This window comes from Lepisosteus platostomus, chromosome 6 (genome assembly GCF_059453375.1).
Source record: "Lepisosteus platostomus isolate fLepPlt1 chromosome 6, fLepPlt1.hap1, whole genome shotgun sequence".
NCBI lineage: Eukaryota > Metazoa > Chordata > Actinopteri > Semionotiformes > Lepisosteidae > Lepisosteus > Lepisosteus platostomus.
Genome location: NC_142616.1, coordinates 65,661,861 through 65,679,034, shown reverse-complemented (window position 1 = coordinate 65,679,034; position 17,174 = coordinate 65,661,861). Strand labels below are relative to the sequence as shown.

Here is a 17,174-nt window from a genome sequence, read left to right as displayed (position 1 = left end):
TCATCTTCAGGCAATCAGTCACACTTGAAATAGCTGCTGTGAGCCTCAGGGAAATATTTTAGGAAAATGGTCCTTAAGCACAGCCAATATGTTTGCAACACTTATCAGCAACGTAGTGAAGCATTAGACTAGAGTGATGTATTTTTGTTTATATTGCTATCACCAGCGACAGTACACACCCAGGGTACTGAAGGATGGCGTCTGGGCTGTCCCTGTTGAATATATTTTTTTAAAGATACAGTGTGATATTTAAGGGATTTTTTTTTAATCTGCTTTTTAAATCTTTATTTTCCCAACAGTCTACATGTACTCCGTAAAACAAAAAACGCAGCTCGCGTGAAAAGTCCAGCCTTTCGTGTCAGCTTTCATACAGCACAGTACGTGCGTGCGAATTGTAATATCTGAGGGATTTGCATCTTTGAAAGTATTTCCTGGTCCATGGGGAAAAGTGACCATTTTTCATTTGAAGAAAGTTATTATTTATGCAAAAGGTACTTGAAAATAAGTCCACCGCAACGAGCCACATCCCTCTCTCGCTCGTCGTGATCTTACTGCGGTTTTTACTGCAACGTACTTTGATGTACTGTACTACGGGGAACTGTAGTAAAGTGTATGTGGTATTTAAAAAGCACCAAAGCTCCCCCGAAAGACAAGCAGCAACGACAGGGATATGCTACAGCCTTACACACAGGTATCAGGTCCACAGTGTGTTTGACAGGTGAGAAGACCCCGTCAGGAAACTGCGGCTGTATAGTCAGCAGCTGAAATTGAGCGCAGCGCTAAACGCCTCTTGCAGATGAGCAGACCTCCGGACTAGCGAAGAAATGAATCGCTCATGTAAAGCGCCGGCTATGACTCGTTCTTGCAGGACGGAAAATCTCTGAAGGAGAAACGGGCTGGCTGGCCAGGTGGCTGGCGAGGGCTGGGCAGCGGGCGAGCCGAGGCACGAAGCGCGCACCGTGGCCGGCCCGCTCTCCCCTCTTGCTCCCTGTCATTGCGAGAGAAAATGTGGAGATCGGCCACTTTCTTCTCCTCCTCCTGATCCCCTCGTTGACCGGCAACATTTTTTTGTTTGCTGTTGTTGTTGAGACCCACACGTGCGTGTTTGGTCATTTCGCGGTGTTACGCTGTCCGGTGCGAAACAGCTGTTTTTTTTTTTTGTCTCTGTGTGTGTGTGTGTCTGTCTCTTGTGACTGTGCGGTCCCTCTGTTGCGCCCAGCGGCAATTGTATCTACTGTATCTGATACGGCATCTGATACAATCGGGATACAGGCGGGGGGCGGGAGCCGGAGGGGTGGGCGGACGGGCTGCCTTCGCGCACTGCAAGGGCTTGGCTCGCTCGGCGCGGTGCGCACAGCACAGCACCGTACCGTACCTGCCTTTATTTCAGCTGCCCCTTTAAAACCGTCTTGTCGCTGCTTCCCCAGTGTGGAGCACAGGAGGGTGTCCGCGGCCCAATGAAAGCGGAGGTCGAGAATGCTGGGAATGTTGAGTCAGGCTGGCAGCCAGTGAAGCCGTGATGGAGAAGAACTGACATTATAAAAGGGTATGAAACATTGCATGCATTTTTTTTTAGAAAAAATACAATTGCATTAAACGGTCTTGCTAATGCAGCGGCAGTTTATTCGCCGGCCAAGGGAGAGAGATGTCCTTCGCTTGGAAAGACTGCTTTATGCACGGCGGCATGGTGGCTAAATCTGATTTTTTTTCCCTCTCTCATTGATAATTAGTTTTCTTTCGCATTCTAGGGAATTATTATGTCCTGGCAGAGCACAGAGGGTGGATATTTCAGCAGTGCACACCGGACTAGCTCTTCTGGGGTTACAAAAAAAAAATAGGAGCAAGCCAAGCTGAAAGTAAAAAAAAAATCACACCGGACTGTAGTGCTCTGTGCAGTCGTTATAAATTAGCCGCTTTTATTCTGATTGTAATGCAGCAAAGTAATGTACTGTCCGACTGCACAACTTTGAAATGTTGTTATTCAATAAAGTGTTTACAGGTAGTACTTTTTATTTCACCAGAACGGGCTATATTAGAAACTGCTTGTCGGGGTTGCAGGTTTTAATGTACAACTGTACACCTGGGCTATGAGCGCTTTTAGAGCAGGATAATAAATATGATCGCTTATTCCTGATCGTGTCTGCGATTGTAGCCAATTTGTTCTGTACACGATGCCATGTACTATGCTTTTCTGGAAGACTGCATTTTATGCCAGTCATTTATTAATTACCGTAGCGCAGAGGTAACCATTTCACCCGGCTTTTAACGTTACATGTGCACTTATTACTTCAAGGTTGGTATTAATCATCTTAAGTGATCAGTCTGATTAACAACTACCGTAGGTATATTTTAACGCGTTATTGATTTTTTTTTAGGCGTTTGCTATCTACTGTATATAAGATAAAGGGGAGAATCTTGTTCTCTCTCAGACTAACTCGATTCTCAAGAATTGACATTTCTGGGTGAATGGCAGGAATATTGGCCAGTCGGGAAACAACCATTCTCCTTATGTGCTCGTAACAGCCAATCGTCCTAGCTAGGAGGAGGGCTTTTCAACGTGCGGTTAGGTCTGCTCGCTACTACGAACCTCATTAAATCAGTGCAGGATGCCATTAACCCTTTAAAGGCAAGTGCAATAAATACACTTGTGTCCATAAAGATAATGTCAATTTAAAAAAATACAGAGACAGGGCATTGGGAAGCTAGCGGATGTACCGGGTCCAAATATTATTTTTGCGACCATTCCAAATTTTCCTGTAAGATGTCTACGATCGCAAGCAGTAAATCAACGTACAGCGAATGCCTTTTTTTTAAATAAAGGAACATTCTGTAGTTAACAAAAAGACTAGACGGTAGTTGGATTATCGATCTCATTTATCGATCTTTTTTAGGGGCATTTGTCTTGGCCGAATAATATCGTCACATATGACATATAATTCATAACCATTCGGTCATTTATTCAGCTGTACTTTCTTTAAATCGAGGGTGAGCACCTTTTGTCGTGGTAGGTGGAATTTCGTTTATGGCTGTGCTATTCACTGTGTCTGGTTACATCATTGAGTGAGTACATGTCCTCCGCCGGCTTTGCTTTTCCTAGCATGCTCTCCACAGCTGGGAAACCTTGAAGTAAATTATTGTTCAAGATGAACAGACCCCGTTCACTCATCAGCTCATCATCAGTGCCGTAGTCCTAGGCCTTTGTAGAACAAAGATGTCATTTAGAAATGTTGTCCAGTTACAGTTATGCCACCTTTTTCTAAGGGAAATTATATTTAATTGCAGATTACCTTTGGGCAGATTCAGATCTAATGGTAGAGCATCCACTGGTAAAGAAGAGGTGACAGCTCAAGTTGTTGTATCATTTCTATCATGGGGTTGGCATACAGGATGTGTGGAAAACTGAACTGTTGGCTGCTTAAAATCTGTGTGGAACAGTGTTTATGGTTCTGGACTTATAACTGGAAGTTGTGGGTTCAAATCCCTGGTTAGATGCTGCACTTGTACCCTTGAGCAAGGCAATGAATATTCTTTCCAGTTAAAATACAATTATGTAAAATGGGGGCATGTGTTAGTTGTCTTTTATAAAAGAACCAGACAGATAAATACGTTGTGCGCACAGTATATACTGTATTAAACATCTGGTTCATTTGTTCTGGCGGAAAATTGTGTCAGAAACGTCGAAATCGGAATGGTAACTGAGCTGAAGGGTGTAGTTCAGTGAGCACAGCCTTCCTGCTCCAGTGCCCCGAAGTACGCCTCCGAAGCACCCCTCCAGTCTTCCGTCCCCGCGTTTCCAAGATTCCCTTTCACAGTCACAGCTGCATCTCCGCTTCGTGTGCAGTGAAGGGCCCTGGAAACGAGCCCTCGTACTTAGAGGACAATCAGGCAGATTTCTTGAGCACTTTGTGACGGAATGCAATTTTCACCATTTTTGCGAGAGAAAAATCCAAACCGTTTGTTTCTCTGAATTGGTTGCAAGCGGTTTTTCTGACTCACTGGGTCCTGATGGTGACTATATGGGCTTTTGGCTTCTGATTTGTTTTTTGTTTTTTTGCTTCTATATACACATACGCTGTACTGTTATCTTTTCTCCATCAAGAAAAGAAAACATTTGACAGAATTCTAAAAATCTCTTGTGGTCTTGTTTCTCATTGGTGGTGAACCTGTTTAAAAAACAAAAAACCCAAACAGAACAAAACAGTACAAGCCCCCTGTCCTCGGTGGTTCCTAGTTTCTGCCTATGGACCTTGATGGTAATGTACTGTAAGTGATGGAAGAGCTGGGCAGCAGAGATTTGAGCACATCAGCAGCAGCTCTTTAGATCTCCACAGTCTCCGTCTGGAACCCTGGATCTGACCAGTAGACAGTTCCTTAGACAGTAAATAATGTCAATCTAGGGCAGTGGTGCCAGGAGAGGGGTTGAAAGACGCCTAACACAGCACCAGCATCTTTCAGGCTCCGTTTTTTTGTAAGAGGCGGAGATTGAAGTCATTATTTAGTAAGGACGCCGGTGGGGAGCACTGTATATATCTTTCTTTAGAGCAGGAGATATAAAAGAGGCAACTTGTTTTTCTAAAAGTAAACCACGCTGGGGCATGCCTAAAATGTGTATATAAAAAGTCCTTAGCCTCCCACACACTGAGCACACTTTAAGGACTGGGTACCAGTTATAGGATCTAAGAGTGGTCAGGTCTGCTCTCTGAAGGACAGACAGGCTAAGTCAGTCATTCATGGACTAGGAATTTTGGAAGCCGTATTTATATCATTCCAAATATTCTCCTACAAAATTTCGTCAACTACCTAATATACTCTAAAATGTACGTATCCCTACTGGCAACCAGTAACAGCTGATAAAGGTTTTTTTTTAATGAAACCTCCAACAGAAAAAAACACACGTTTTTTTGTCTTTTTTGGGATTATTTTCTGAAATCTCCTGAAACCTTTGCTGAATGCTGGTATAACACTGAATTCTTGATGTCCAGGTTTTAGGATCATACTGTAGCTCATCCTTTAACTTGCTCCATTTAGTCATATTCGGTGAGTCTTGATTATTTGTTTTAAGCCCACCCCATTGCCTTTGTTTAATTGCTTTTGTCTCCTAGTAGATTTTAAAGGCGGAAAAGGAAGAAAAAGAGCCATGCTTTTCTTCAACCTTCTCAGCTAAGCAGTGTGAGTAACTTACACTGCATAGAACACATTATTGTGTACTGTAGCAGGAAGCATGGCTTTTAATAAAAGCTTTTTTATTTTTGATATTGATTTTACTTTCCACTTTTTGTGTATTAGTATACTATAAAATGGCCATACGACTCTTGAGTTGTGTCATATACATGTACTGTAAAATGTTTTTTTTATGCGTGAAAATATGGTATATAAAAGTAAATACGAGAATCCATTTTTTTAAAGTTCAGTTGTTTAGCTTGGTGTTTGTGTAGACATAGAGGGCCGTGTTTTTGACTTTGCTTGTGTCTTGGATTTGTCCTTTTCATTTTCGACTTTACTATGACAGCTTAGGCAGCAAGCCAGGTATTTGCACTGTGCGATAAGAGTAACTGGCTATCTTACATCACCCCAATATTCACATTATCTGCTTTGATGCTCATTCCCTGTGTGTGTGTCTGCTGTGTTGTGCTAGTCTCAATGTAAAACCAGCAAATATATTTATATATTTCATGCTGCTCCCTACATCTAATTTCTCAAAAAATGATTTTTTTGGGTGGTTGTGTGGTAAGTGCCTGTTTAAATACCTGTTGAATCTCTTGCCTATTTTTTCAGACTAGTCTAAAACAGGCTGTGGAGTGAGGCAGCTACTGGTTAACACCCATGTGCTGACCTTTGAAAGCTTCAGGAAAATCTGCTAGATAGTATATTCTTTGGCCCTGGGGTCCAATTTCAGCCATTCTGACTGTTATTTTTCCTCTATTGATATCTCATTGATTGCATTTTGGAAATAATAAGAGCTGCTTATTTCCTTGTCTGAAGTCCACCCTGAACATACTGTAATGAACTCCCTGCACTGGCTATTTAAAAAAAAAAGGTTTTGCTGTGCAGGACATGTAATAATTAAGCAATGGATGATGCTTCTACTGAAACCTTTCTGTGCCAGTAACCTTTCATGCATGGCAATTGGAGGAACACGGAGATAGGAGTGTAGCATGGGTGTAGGCGGAGGTTTTATCTGGTCAGAAGCATCCAAAAGCACTGCAAGCCCACATACTGGGAGTTTGGCAGGAGTGGTTTGGTGCATAATTTGCCTGGGACATGCTGACAAGTTGTCGGAATTAATTTTTAACCCCGTGCAGTGGCAGAACGCACTAGGACACCTTTTACGTCGACTGTATACGTGTATGCTATGCAGCTGTGTGAAACTAAGTGAGCTGCAGGAAACTGTTAAAAGCAGTTTGCTGTGGATCTAAGTCTCTCGTGCCGTGGCTGCTGGTGATGCCATCAACCTGTCTCGCTGTGCCACAGATTCTCAGGATCACCCCTTTGGCTTGGTTTCCTGTGTTTGCTGTGTGCCACTCACTGGAACGGGGATGGTTGCTTGATCTCGACTCCTGGGTTCGCCCTTGCTGTTTTTGCTGCTGCGTCTCTCCCGGGTTTCGATCCCTGCCTGCATGACCAGGTTCTTGGATTGTGACACTCTGACTCCCTGGCCAGCAGATGTCCCTCCCCCTGAAAGCAGCGTGCTCCCCAGCTCCAGAGTGCCTGTAACCTGTTTCCCCCCCACACCTCTGGTTTCAGTAACTGAGTCTGCACCAGCCCACAGAGCCCTGAGTCTGCACCAGCCCAGGGAGCCCTGAGTTTACACCAGCACACAGAGCCCCAAGTCTGCACCAGCCCACAGTACTGAGTCAAACCTACTGTTCAGGGGTGCACTGAGGCCAGTGGGTATAGCATACCTTACAGACTGGGTCTTCTGCTGGTGAGGCTGACTAAGTGAAAACAGGATCCTGATGGGCAGGGAAATGGATAGGCACACTAGCCTTCAGTTTTAGCTCATATGTGTTGTGGCACAACAGTGAGGTTCAGTTGTCCTTGGATATTCCATATTGGAAAGGAATAGCTGACAATCATGGAAAGGGATGGGAAGCGCAAACCTGTTTCTTAAGTGGGCCTACCCCTATTTTCAGCGTTGCATCACCGCCTCAGTTTATACAAAAATATCACCGCCCTGATCTGCCACAGTGCAGAACAGGTAAAAAAAACATTTTGGGTTTGTCTGGTTATCTCAGTACATGAAGGCGTCACGCTTTCAGTTCAATGTTCTTAGATCACTTGAGATTTCTGGGCAGATGGATGGGGGGATCTAATGCACAGTAACAATCCTAATTGATCTCATCTCCTCAAGACTGTGTCTAGAGGAAGCAAGTGGATTTCACCTCATCTGATTTATACAATACTCCATGTGCCATTTTTGGTTAAGGGCGGACAGCATGTACAGTACAGTAGTTAGAGTGAGATGCTACCATATGCCAAGTTTTATATCATTTTTGTTATTCTACTGCTACTGTATATGAACTGTCTGAGGCCCAGGAAGTAAAGAATAACATTTCTAACATGTTTTTTACTTACAGTAGGTGGATGGGCCAGAATGCAACTGCTTTTTGATGCTTTGAAGAGTCGTTTTAAGACGATATACTGGTGATCACAGAATAACATTTCTTGAAGCCACAATTATGAACCAAGAGGATAATATGCCTGCATTGTCCTGCACAATTTCATGAGCAGTTTAGCTCCCAAATAAAATCTGTTTAATTTGATGGTGTTCTGATGACGCCTGCGTTCGTTCGTTCATTCACTTGAGTAAAAGAAAAACCTTTCACCCAGTTTGTATTGCATTAAGAGAACACTGCCTTTGAATAGGCTTTCCGTTCACATCATGCTAAGTTAGATATCTGTCTAATGAGGCAGAGGATGGGGCTTGTAATGAGAGGCCGCCCAGCTGTAGGCTGAATGCTCCTGTTAAATGAACTGGGTGTACATGTGTGAGCTGAGAATCAGCCATAAAGGCAGGTCTGCAGTGCTAGGACATACCTGCAGTCATGTTAGAATGGGCACTAACTGGTTAAAGCCGTATTCTGAATATACTGTATCCATTTCTTCTGGGAAAAATCTTTATTATAGAATAATTCCTCTTTTGTAAACACGCAGTTGTGTTTTAGTGCAGGAATAAATAGCAGTAAGGTACAGAGCTTCATTCATATTTAACTGGAGAAATGACATTAGATGTCTCTGCTGGAAGGTAACCTGTTGTTTGTCTTGCATGAAACCATTCTCATTTGATTAAGGAGCTCGAGTGGAAGTGAAAGAAATGTGGATTAGAATTCACAGTGAAAATGTCTGGCATCCAGAGCTGCTGAAAACTGACACATTGGTAATGGTGCATGATGGTGTATTTGCTATAATCTACACTGATACAGCATTTTCCATGTCGACTTAGGCATGTGCATATATGCAGTTTGTACTTTAGTCTCGTCTGTCTGTTCACCTGTCTGCCTGTCTGTCTGTATTTATTATCAACCTGCCCCACTGTCTGTCTGCCTACATGTCTTCCTGTCATATTTATTTCTGTAATATATATGGGATTGGATATTAACTATTGCTTTTTCATGATACTGAGGGTGGAAGAAGCAGCTAAATACACTTTTAATTTGTCTCTTGCATGAAGCTTCCCTGCTTTATCTCTGTGGATTTCAGTATAAAATTGAAAATGCTGATGCTCACCTCTATTGGCCTGAATGTCTGCTCCTGAATGCATCAGTGATGTGTTGACGTCCTCCACATCTGCACCTTGTTTGCACTCTTTGGACTCTGGGCTTATTTCAGTCCCTAGAACACTCTGTTCTTTTGCCGCAAGGCTGTGGAATGATCTCCCATCTTACATTAGATCTTGCAGGACCGCTGTGCCTCTCTATTATTGATTAGTTTCTTTTAAGCCACTTTGAGTTGATGCATCATGCAAGGCACTATATGAAGATGATGATGATTATTGTTATTGTCAGAGTTAGCAGCCATGGACAGTTGTTTTGTCTTCAGGGCACATCAGCGTGACATAGCTACCTTTGATCGGTGAAATGGACACCTATATGTGTTTTAGAAAGAGTACTTTTCATGTTTGTGGTGCATTTTAAGAGCACGTATTTGTTGTCAGTTATGGGAATGAATATTAATGAAGGCCCCCTCAACACTGTGAAAAGGCAAGAGATAATTAATATTGCCATAATTCATAGCAATTCTGTGCTCTTAAAACACATCAGTGTTTTATCACTGAATTGTTATCATTGAAAGGTGTTTCTTGAAAGATTAGTAGTCTCTCACTGTTCGGAAATTTGGAGCAATGCATTCTAGGAGGGACAGTGCCAGTGAACAGTTTTATTAATTCTTCATCACTGTCATCCTTAGATTCACTCTAGATTCAGTGTTTACACCCTTAATCCATTTTATAATGTACTGTAGACGTTGAGGCACAGCCAGGTTTCATCTTGTTGTTCTAGGAAATGGAGAGTGTGTGATTCCGGTGTTGCAATGTTAAAATCCGTGCCATACTAATATGGATTAATTGTAAATGAGGACATTTTTTGGAGTTCAAGTCTTTTAAAAAACGCCTTTCACAAGTTTCTTTTAAATATATTGATTTGTTAGAACTTTAGACTTACAGTATTTTTTCAGATTTATTGGATTTATAATGTCCGCTAGCCTCTTGGAAGCAGCAATTACAAGCTGCATCATGTTTGATTCTTTGTGCTCAGATGTGGTGGAAAAAATCAGGGAAAAAATGCAAGAATTTCTCTTGCTTGTTTTTCCAAAGTCTTCACCTGGCTTAGAAATTAGCCATTCAATTTTAGTTCTACTCCCAGACGTGTTAGGTTATTTTCTTAATTTGCATTTTCTGGTTGAGATTGTGGTTAATGGATAATGTGCCACCATCCCATGTTTTACTTTGACCTCCGGTAGGTACAGTACAATTTCCAAGGATAAGGGAAAATTTCCAGAGATAAGGGACTGGACATTGTCTCTTATCCTTTGCAGTGCTGTGAGGAGTAGTTGGTGAAGCACTGGACTCCTAACTGGAGGGTGGTGAGTTTGAGTCTTAGCTAAGTGTGCATTTCAGCAAGGGACGATACCCAGAATACCCCAGCAGAACCCAACGATGTACTGTAAATGGATGATCAGATTCGTACTTGAGAAGATATTTACTGTATCAGTAAGACACTTTGGATAAAAGTGCTGAGCACATTAATAATTATACTGCTGTAGGGATTGGATGGTTTGAATTTTCTTGAGAATTAGAAATGGAATCTATAAATAGATTCCTGCATGATATATTATGCAACTAATACAAGGTATCATGTTATTAGCCTAATAAAATGTGGCAATTCAGTAGTAAGTAAATAAAAATCAAGCTGCTGTGATCACAACAGATCAGTCAGTCATATATTACGAGAGCCAATCCCTATTATAAACCAAACCAATAGTGGGTTAAATATTTTAACTGTAATACCTGAATGACTGTTAGCAATCCTTGTAAAATCAGTCACAAAACATAAACATCGCCATTTACAAGCAATCACAGAGAGAAGTAATAGTTCTGTTACTTTAATGATTTAACAGATTATTAAACATATACTTATTTGGAGCAACAAAGTGTTAAAATATGAATATTGACTGTTGTTTACTCATTGGAATTAAAACCATGTAATCTCAGGACTTGAGAACTTGGCAGCTAGTTGAGCCTTTATTGGAGTGAAACTTGGACACATCTGTACTTCTTAGCTGCTATGCTGAATGTGTGTTGATATTCAGTTATGTCGACAGATGTCTCACTGTATTATTTCGATGAGCAGATGAAATCACATTTGGAAAATTATCACAAAACCTTTTCAGTCTTTCTTTTATCCCTCCACTGTCTTTGGGCTTAATTTCAGAAAATCCCAAAATTCTTTTTTTTGGGGGGCGGATTACTGTAAAATAAATTTTCAAGGCCAGAAATATTATTTTTATTTTAGACTTGGCCTAGTTGGTATGGGGATTGGAGACCTCCAAAGAAAACCATAGATGGTTCTCTTCCCTGTGGTCCAGAGTACTGGGCGGGGACCAGGAACACTGTAGGATGTGTCAACAAGGACCTGAGGTCCTGACTACTTGGTCTCACGGTACTGTCCTTTACATTAGGAGTGTTAACCCTGGCTAAGTTCCACTGAGTTCTTGCACAATCTGACCTCCCTCAAGTTCCCTCTTACTTCAGCCGGTGAATTGCTTTCTCATTTCTGTCCTGATCATTACTGCCAATCAGTAGGAGAAGTGGCTCCTTTAGGGAAAGAAAGGTGCCAAGTGCCATACAATTTCAGTCAATCATCAGTCAATTAGTCAATCAATCAGTTTTCTTTCTTAGTTTAGAAAGTTTAACATTTCAGTTATGGGAATGTACAGTAGCACAGCGGAGCAAGATACCATGTGGGAGTTATCCTAGGTTTATACTGTATGTTTGACTAGACTTGTGCGTTACCTAATGAAACTAGTCATTTGGTTTTACTTGCCCTCTTTTCCAAATCTGCAGTGATGCGGCACTTCATTATACCGTACAGTTCTGAGACAGATAAGATGAATCAGTCTATCCCGAAACAGGAAAATGCCAGTTTGCACTGCACTGTGGGTTTGTATCTGAAGGTGGAATCTCTGTTCTGAAACCAGAGAACCCATGAGAACATTCCTTACTTGATACATCGTGGCAGGGGTACGTTATTTCTCTGTGTTACTCCAAGTACTAAGCACTTTATATATTATATGTAATGGTATATGATCCGTTTATGAAGGAGTTTGCAAGGACCAATACTATTTAAGTGTAAGATATATTCATCTACTTTAAAGGTCAATCAGAAGCTTCTTCCTGTGGCATCGGGAAGCATATTTATGAAATTGTGAAATTATGAAATTATCATGCATCTTCTTAATGAACCCAAAACCCGAAAATTGTATTATAGCTGGACTGTTCAGTGGCGATGATGATATTTTTCTTGTCTTCTCTCCAGATCTGAACTGAAGGCCCCCCCAAATCAGCCCCTTGCAAGAATGAACTAAGCGGCTATCTGACAGGACCTGGGGACCGAGAACACTTCTGTAAACTGCACGCTTCAGTCGCGAGTCCCACTTTTGCGCTTGAGGAGCCTCGATCCCGGGAGGACCGATCATGTACGGGAGCTCGAGAACGGTCGGGCATTTGGAGGGCAGCCCCTCTCGGTCACCTCGCTTGCCGAGGTCCCCCAGGCTGGGACACCGGCGGACCAACAGTGGAGGGGGAGGGGGAGCGGGAAAGACGTTGTCGATGGAGAACATCCAGTCGCTCAACGCGGCCTACGCCACCTCCGGCCCGATGTACCTGAGTGACCACGAAGGGGTGGCGTCCACGACGTTCCCGAAGGGCACGATGACGCTCGGGAGGGCGACCAGCAGGGCGACGTACGGCGGGAGGGTCACAGCCATGGGCAGCAGCCCCAACATCGCCTCGGCGGGCCTGCCGCACACCGAGATCCTCTCCTACGGAGACCACGCCACACTCTCCTCGGGCTTGCACCACCACCAGGTCCCCTCCGCCCTCAGGCAGGTGCGGGACAGCACCATGCTGGACCTGCAGGCCCAGCTCAAGGACCTGCAGAGGGAGAACGACCTGCTGCGCAAGGAGCTGGACATCAAGGACAGCAAGCTGGGCTCCTCCATGAACAGCATCAAGACCTTCTGGAGCCCCGAGCTGAAGAAGGAGCGGGTGCTACGCAAAGAGGAAGCAGCCAGGATGTCGGTCCTGAAGGAGCAGATGAGGGTGACCCACGAGGAGAACCAGGTCAGGCCGCACAGAAGTCCACTTACAGTGGCGCCTTGTCCAGTCAAGTGCACGCAGTTTTTATTTTTTATTTTTAGTTTCTTTGTGGCTGGCTTTGTCTTTGGTACTATTCCTAACACCTCTTTCTGTATATATTTGTTTTAGTTTAAAACAGAAGTTTGGATTCTGGAAAACCCTTGTAAAACGCAGTGGTGTGCACGTTCTGGGGTACTTTCCCATGTGATCCACTGACATCCTTGACATGATAAAGGACAGAGTAGAATTGAGCATCATGACTTTTACGGTAGCTTATGATGATATTGTTCATTTTCTTCATCAAAAAGAATACCAAATGAATAATATTCAGGACACAAAGGAGATCTGTTTTCCTTATCCGTAAATCAGTTCTTCTCACAGAACTGTTGATAATAAATGACTCCTAGTAGAAAGCCTGGACTACACTGAGGACTATGCATGTTTTGACAATATACTGTATGAAAATATTCAAGCTGTGGATGTAATATCTTAATTTAGGCTGCATTATGTCATGTAGTGGAGTGTACATCCTTCCAATGTCAATGTCAGTGAATTGTTTCCATCCTCTTTTTTCCAGATGCAATTAATTTTCGTTTTCATTTTTAACACACCTGTGATAACCTCGGCTTTGTCTGTAACTGTGAACTGTACAGCTAGAAGGGCAGAGAATATTGTTCTTATAAAACAATTGAATTGCTTGCAGAGATGGAACTGCAAACCGAGTCCTGAGTATGAGGCAGTTTAGATATGAGGAGTATCAGAGTATTTACTTCTAATTTATAACTTGCCTGAGCATTCAAGTGTGCGTAATTTCTCAGAAAGCTAATTTTATTTGATATTTCTAATGGGTAGATGTTTATTGCCAGTTTGTCTTTGTTACTGTTATTCAGCCTTTCTATTACGTAAGTTCATACTGTAGTTAAAGTTCACAGTGCTTATGCATTAGTCAGATTCTGTGCTGTATGTTTTTAAAATGCCACAGACAACTGAAGGCGGACCTTGTTCATTGTGCAGAAAGAATGGTGTTTTGCTGAATTTTCTGAAAGTTAGTTATATATTCTGTCACCATGGAAACTTGGAGACTGGAAAATCTCAGAGCCACACTCAGCCGTCACAATTTGTCTTCCAGGCAGCTGGAGTCTATTGAAAATGACTACTGCATTTTTAAAAGTTGCAAGAATTTTAGTTTCAGTGTCACGTCAAGAAAAAACTAACAATGCATATTTAAGTTGAGATCTAAGGATAGTTGCTCAATGAAAGGGCAGTGATTCTTTGAGTTACATCTTAAAAGAACTACAGTATGACCTGTACTGTGCATTTAACTGAATGCTACAATGGCTTTTCTTTTATTCTGTCCCTAACTGAAAATGTGAAGCAAACAGTCAATGTCCTCTGGTGACACACTGACAACAGCTGAAACAATTACAGGCTGGAAATGTCATCACATACAGCATCTGGGCTTTAAATGAACAAGCGGTGTTGGGATGTTTGAAATTGTGTATGAACGTAACAAGTGGTATGGAGATTCCTGTAACATCAAAATGAGAAATAATTATCCAGGATTTGTGTGCTTTGATCTCCTCCCAGCCAAAAAGGAAGTCTGTGAGTCTACACAAGAGCACATCTGGTACCATGACAAATCGGCTTTATTGAATACAATAGATCAACCATAGGTATTATAATACTGAGGTAGCAGAGACCACCCAATTATCAGTACAATTATGGGTCAATCAATTTGACAGACTAAGGTTTCTATTACAATTGGTCACATTACAGTCAGTTGTCAGGGACTGTAGGATTGAAGGAGACAAAATGGCTTAGTTGACAACGTGCCTGCAGGGTGTGTCTGTCTGTTTCTGTGACTTGAGAGTCCTGAACCACTCCGAAGGGTGCTGGCGGCCTCATCAAGAAGCAGGAAATTGCTCTTATGAGGAGGGACATTAGGGTGGTGGAAGTGTGGAACAAGCTACTGTATGCAGCCCTATTGTTGAAGCTGATTTCCGACCTGTCTCCCTTCAGAAACACCTACTGTAGATGAGATCCTCCGATCAATTAGCTGCTAACTACCAAAAGGGCCAGATGGACAGAACAGCCTCCTCTCATTTGTAACTCCTCTCATTTGTAAATCAAGCACATGCCTGTTCTGCTGTATGCAACCTGCACCGCCCTAAGAAGATTTTGACTTCTAAAGTATTTTGGTGTTAGACGTGCGATCTGATGTGGGAATTAAAAATGGCAATTTAGCATCTTAAATACATTTTATATAGCACTTATATCTATTCACTGAGATTTTGCCACATTTTCATCATCAATGTACAGTAGCCTTGTCATTTGATGCAAACATCGAGAAAAGTTTTACTCGTCTGCGACCTTTAGATGTAAAAAAAACATTTTTTAATGCACACTTGAATTTTTATTGAGATGTGACATTTTAAAAGCTCCGCACTGCAATCATTTGGGATTGAATTTAAGCAGTATTTCTGTAAGTACTCTGTGATTTCACCTTAGAGAACCTGAATATTTATTTAATGATTAATGCTTAACAGTGTCTTGGAAATTAGAAGCTTTTGACCTTTGCACTTTAGATGAGATCATTAAATGTAATCACACAGATTGTCTAAGCTATGCTTCATTTTTCTTTGAATTATATACCATGTGAAAAAAAAACATCAAATGCTTTAAAAGGTGTAGTGTGATACCACTTACAATGCCAAAAGGAATTTTCTGATTCTCTTAGGATGTATTGATAAACATTATGGGGAAAATCTTTTTTTATGTCTGAACTAGGCAAGGGTGTAGTTCCACTGATAACATTACTGTGTTTGTTCTGTTTTTTTCTTGTGATTAATATGATGCACTGTTTTGGGAAACCTATTCAGGTTCGTTAAAGGAGGTACATTAAATATGTACTTTATAATTAGAGTAAAACAATAATGGACCAGTTTTACTAAGAACAATAGACTTAATTGTCAGGGCTGTCAGACAGTAAATCTTTCAGCCAGATGGAGCCTGTCCACACATCCAGCAGCTGACCAAGCTTTTGTACAGAGCTCCTTGACTGCCACAGCTTGAATTAAAGAAAACCAAATTATACCGTAAATGAAGTTTCCATAGTGGGAAGCGTTGGTTTCGTGGTTTGCACAGAACACCATCATGTTATCCATGAGATTGAAAGTGAGCATAACCCTCCATTCATCTGTGCTGTATTAAAAAAACTATTTACAGTATTTCCTGATGAGAGCCATGGCAATCCAGAGTCTATCCCAGAGGCAGGGAGCACAAGGTGGTACTGTACCCTGGACAGGGTGCCAGTCTGTCACAGTGCGTAAACATGCAATCACCATTAAACAAACACATCAAGGACTGCAATTCATATAAACCCAAGCACTTGGCACATGGGGTGTAACGAAAGCGTTCTTTCCGGACCCTATGCAGACGACACAATCCGGGGATGAGTGAGGAAAACACGGGGAAAAAAGCATGCGGGAGTCGTGAATTAAAACGGGTGGCATGTCCTTGGTGCGCTGGTGTTCGGGGGAGGTGTGGCCGAAGCAAACAATCCAGAAATAAGTCCAAGGGGGAATCTGAGAGAAGGCAAAAATGTCCAAAGTTGGGCGGTCCATCAGAGACAAAAGGGTTAAAAACAGGAACCGGGTTGGGACCGGCACGGGAACGGGAACAGGAACAGGAACTAAAAACTAGACGGGACCAGGCGCTTCCAGGTCCCGGACTCGCCTGGTACGGGAACCAGAGCAGAGCCCGGAATAGAGTGAGCGCCTGGCTTTTAAAGAAAACTGAAAAGGGGGCTGGAACAGGGAGCAGGTGCGGAGATGAGTGAAAAACAAGGAAGGGCTGGAGCGTCTTTAAGAGGAGGGGTTTACGAACGTGACATGAGGCTTACACATAAACTGGTTTCCTTCCAGTTTCAAAACCCAGCATTTTCATGCCTGTAAGAATCTTGATGAGCTTCTCTTTTGACTTGTCCCAGAAGGCATAGTTCCGGCACTGGCTGGGTACATTCACAGTAGCACACATGGGACTAAGGCTGGTGGTTGCAGTCAGTGTTATTTACCTGTCACCGGGAGTCCTGACATTTGCTGTCGAGAGTACAGTGGGGCTTCCACCTTTAAAAACGGAGGCGCATTTCCTGTGATTGCACATTTTCTTTTTGTATTTTTTTAAGTTTTGTGTTCACCGTAGGGGGTTATTGGGGGTATATTAACGAAACAAGGTAAATTTAATGTGGTACTGTACATTTATGCATTCCAATTCATAAGTAATTACTTTCTAACACTTAATTAACTGTTAATTAAGTAACATG

The 17,174-nt window shown here is 42.2% G+C and overlaps 1 protein-coding gene across 13 annotated transcripts in view; it reads left to right on the top strand.

Moving 5' to 3' along the window:
• Positions 1–375: 375 nt before the first annotated feature.
• LOC148662150 (ERC protein 2) overlaps positions 376–17,174 on the top strand; it is a 314,579-nt gene continuing 297,780 nt past the window's right edge. For 7 of the 13 annotated variants that reach the window (XM_088636989.1, XM_088636985.1, XM_088636990.1 and 4 more), the window contains exons 1-2: positions 1,315–1,546; positions 12,033–12,838. In XM_088636989.1, coding sequence (XP_088493115.1) covers positions 12,191–12,838 — 648 coding nt within the window. In that variant the 5' untranslated portion in view covers positions 1,315–1,546; positions 12,033–12,190. Of the gene's footprint in view, positions 719–1,312; positions 1,547–12,032; positions 12,839–17,174 lie in introns of those variants that run through there. The other 6 variants (XM_088636994.1, XM_088636993.1, XM_088636983.1 and 3 more) reach the window with 5 other exon arrangements.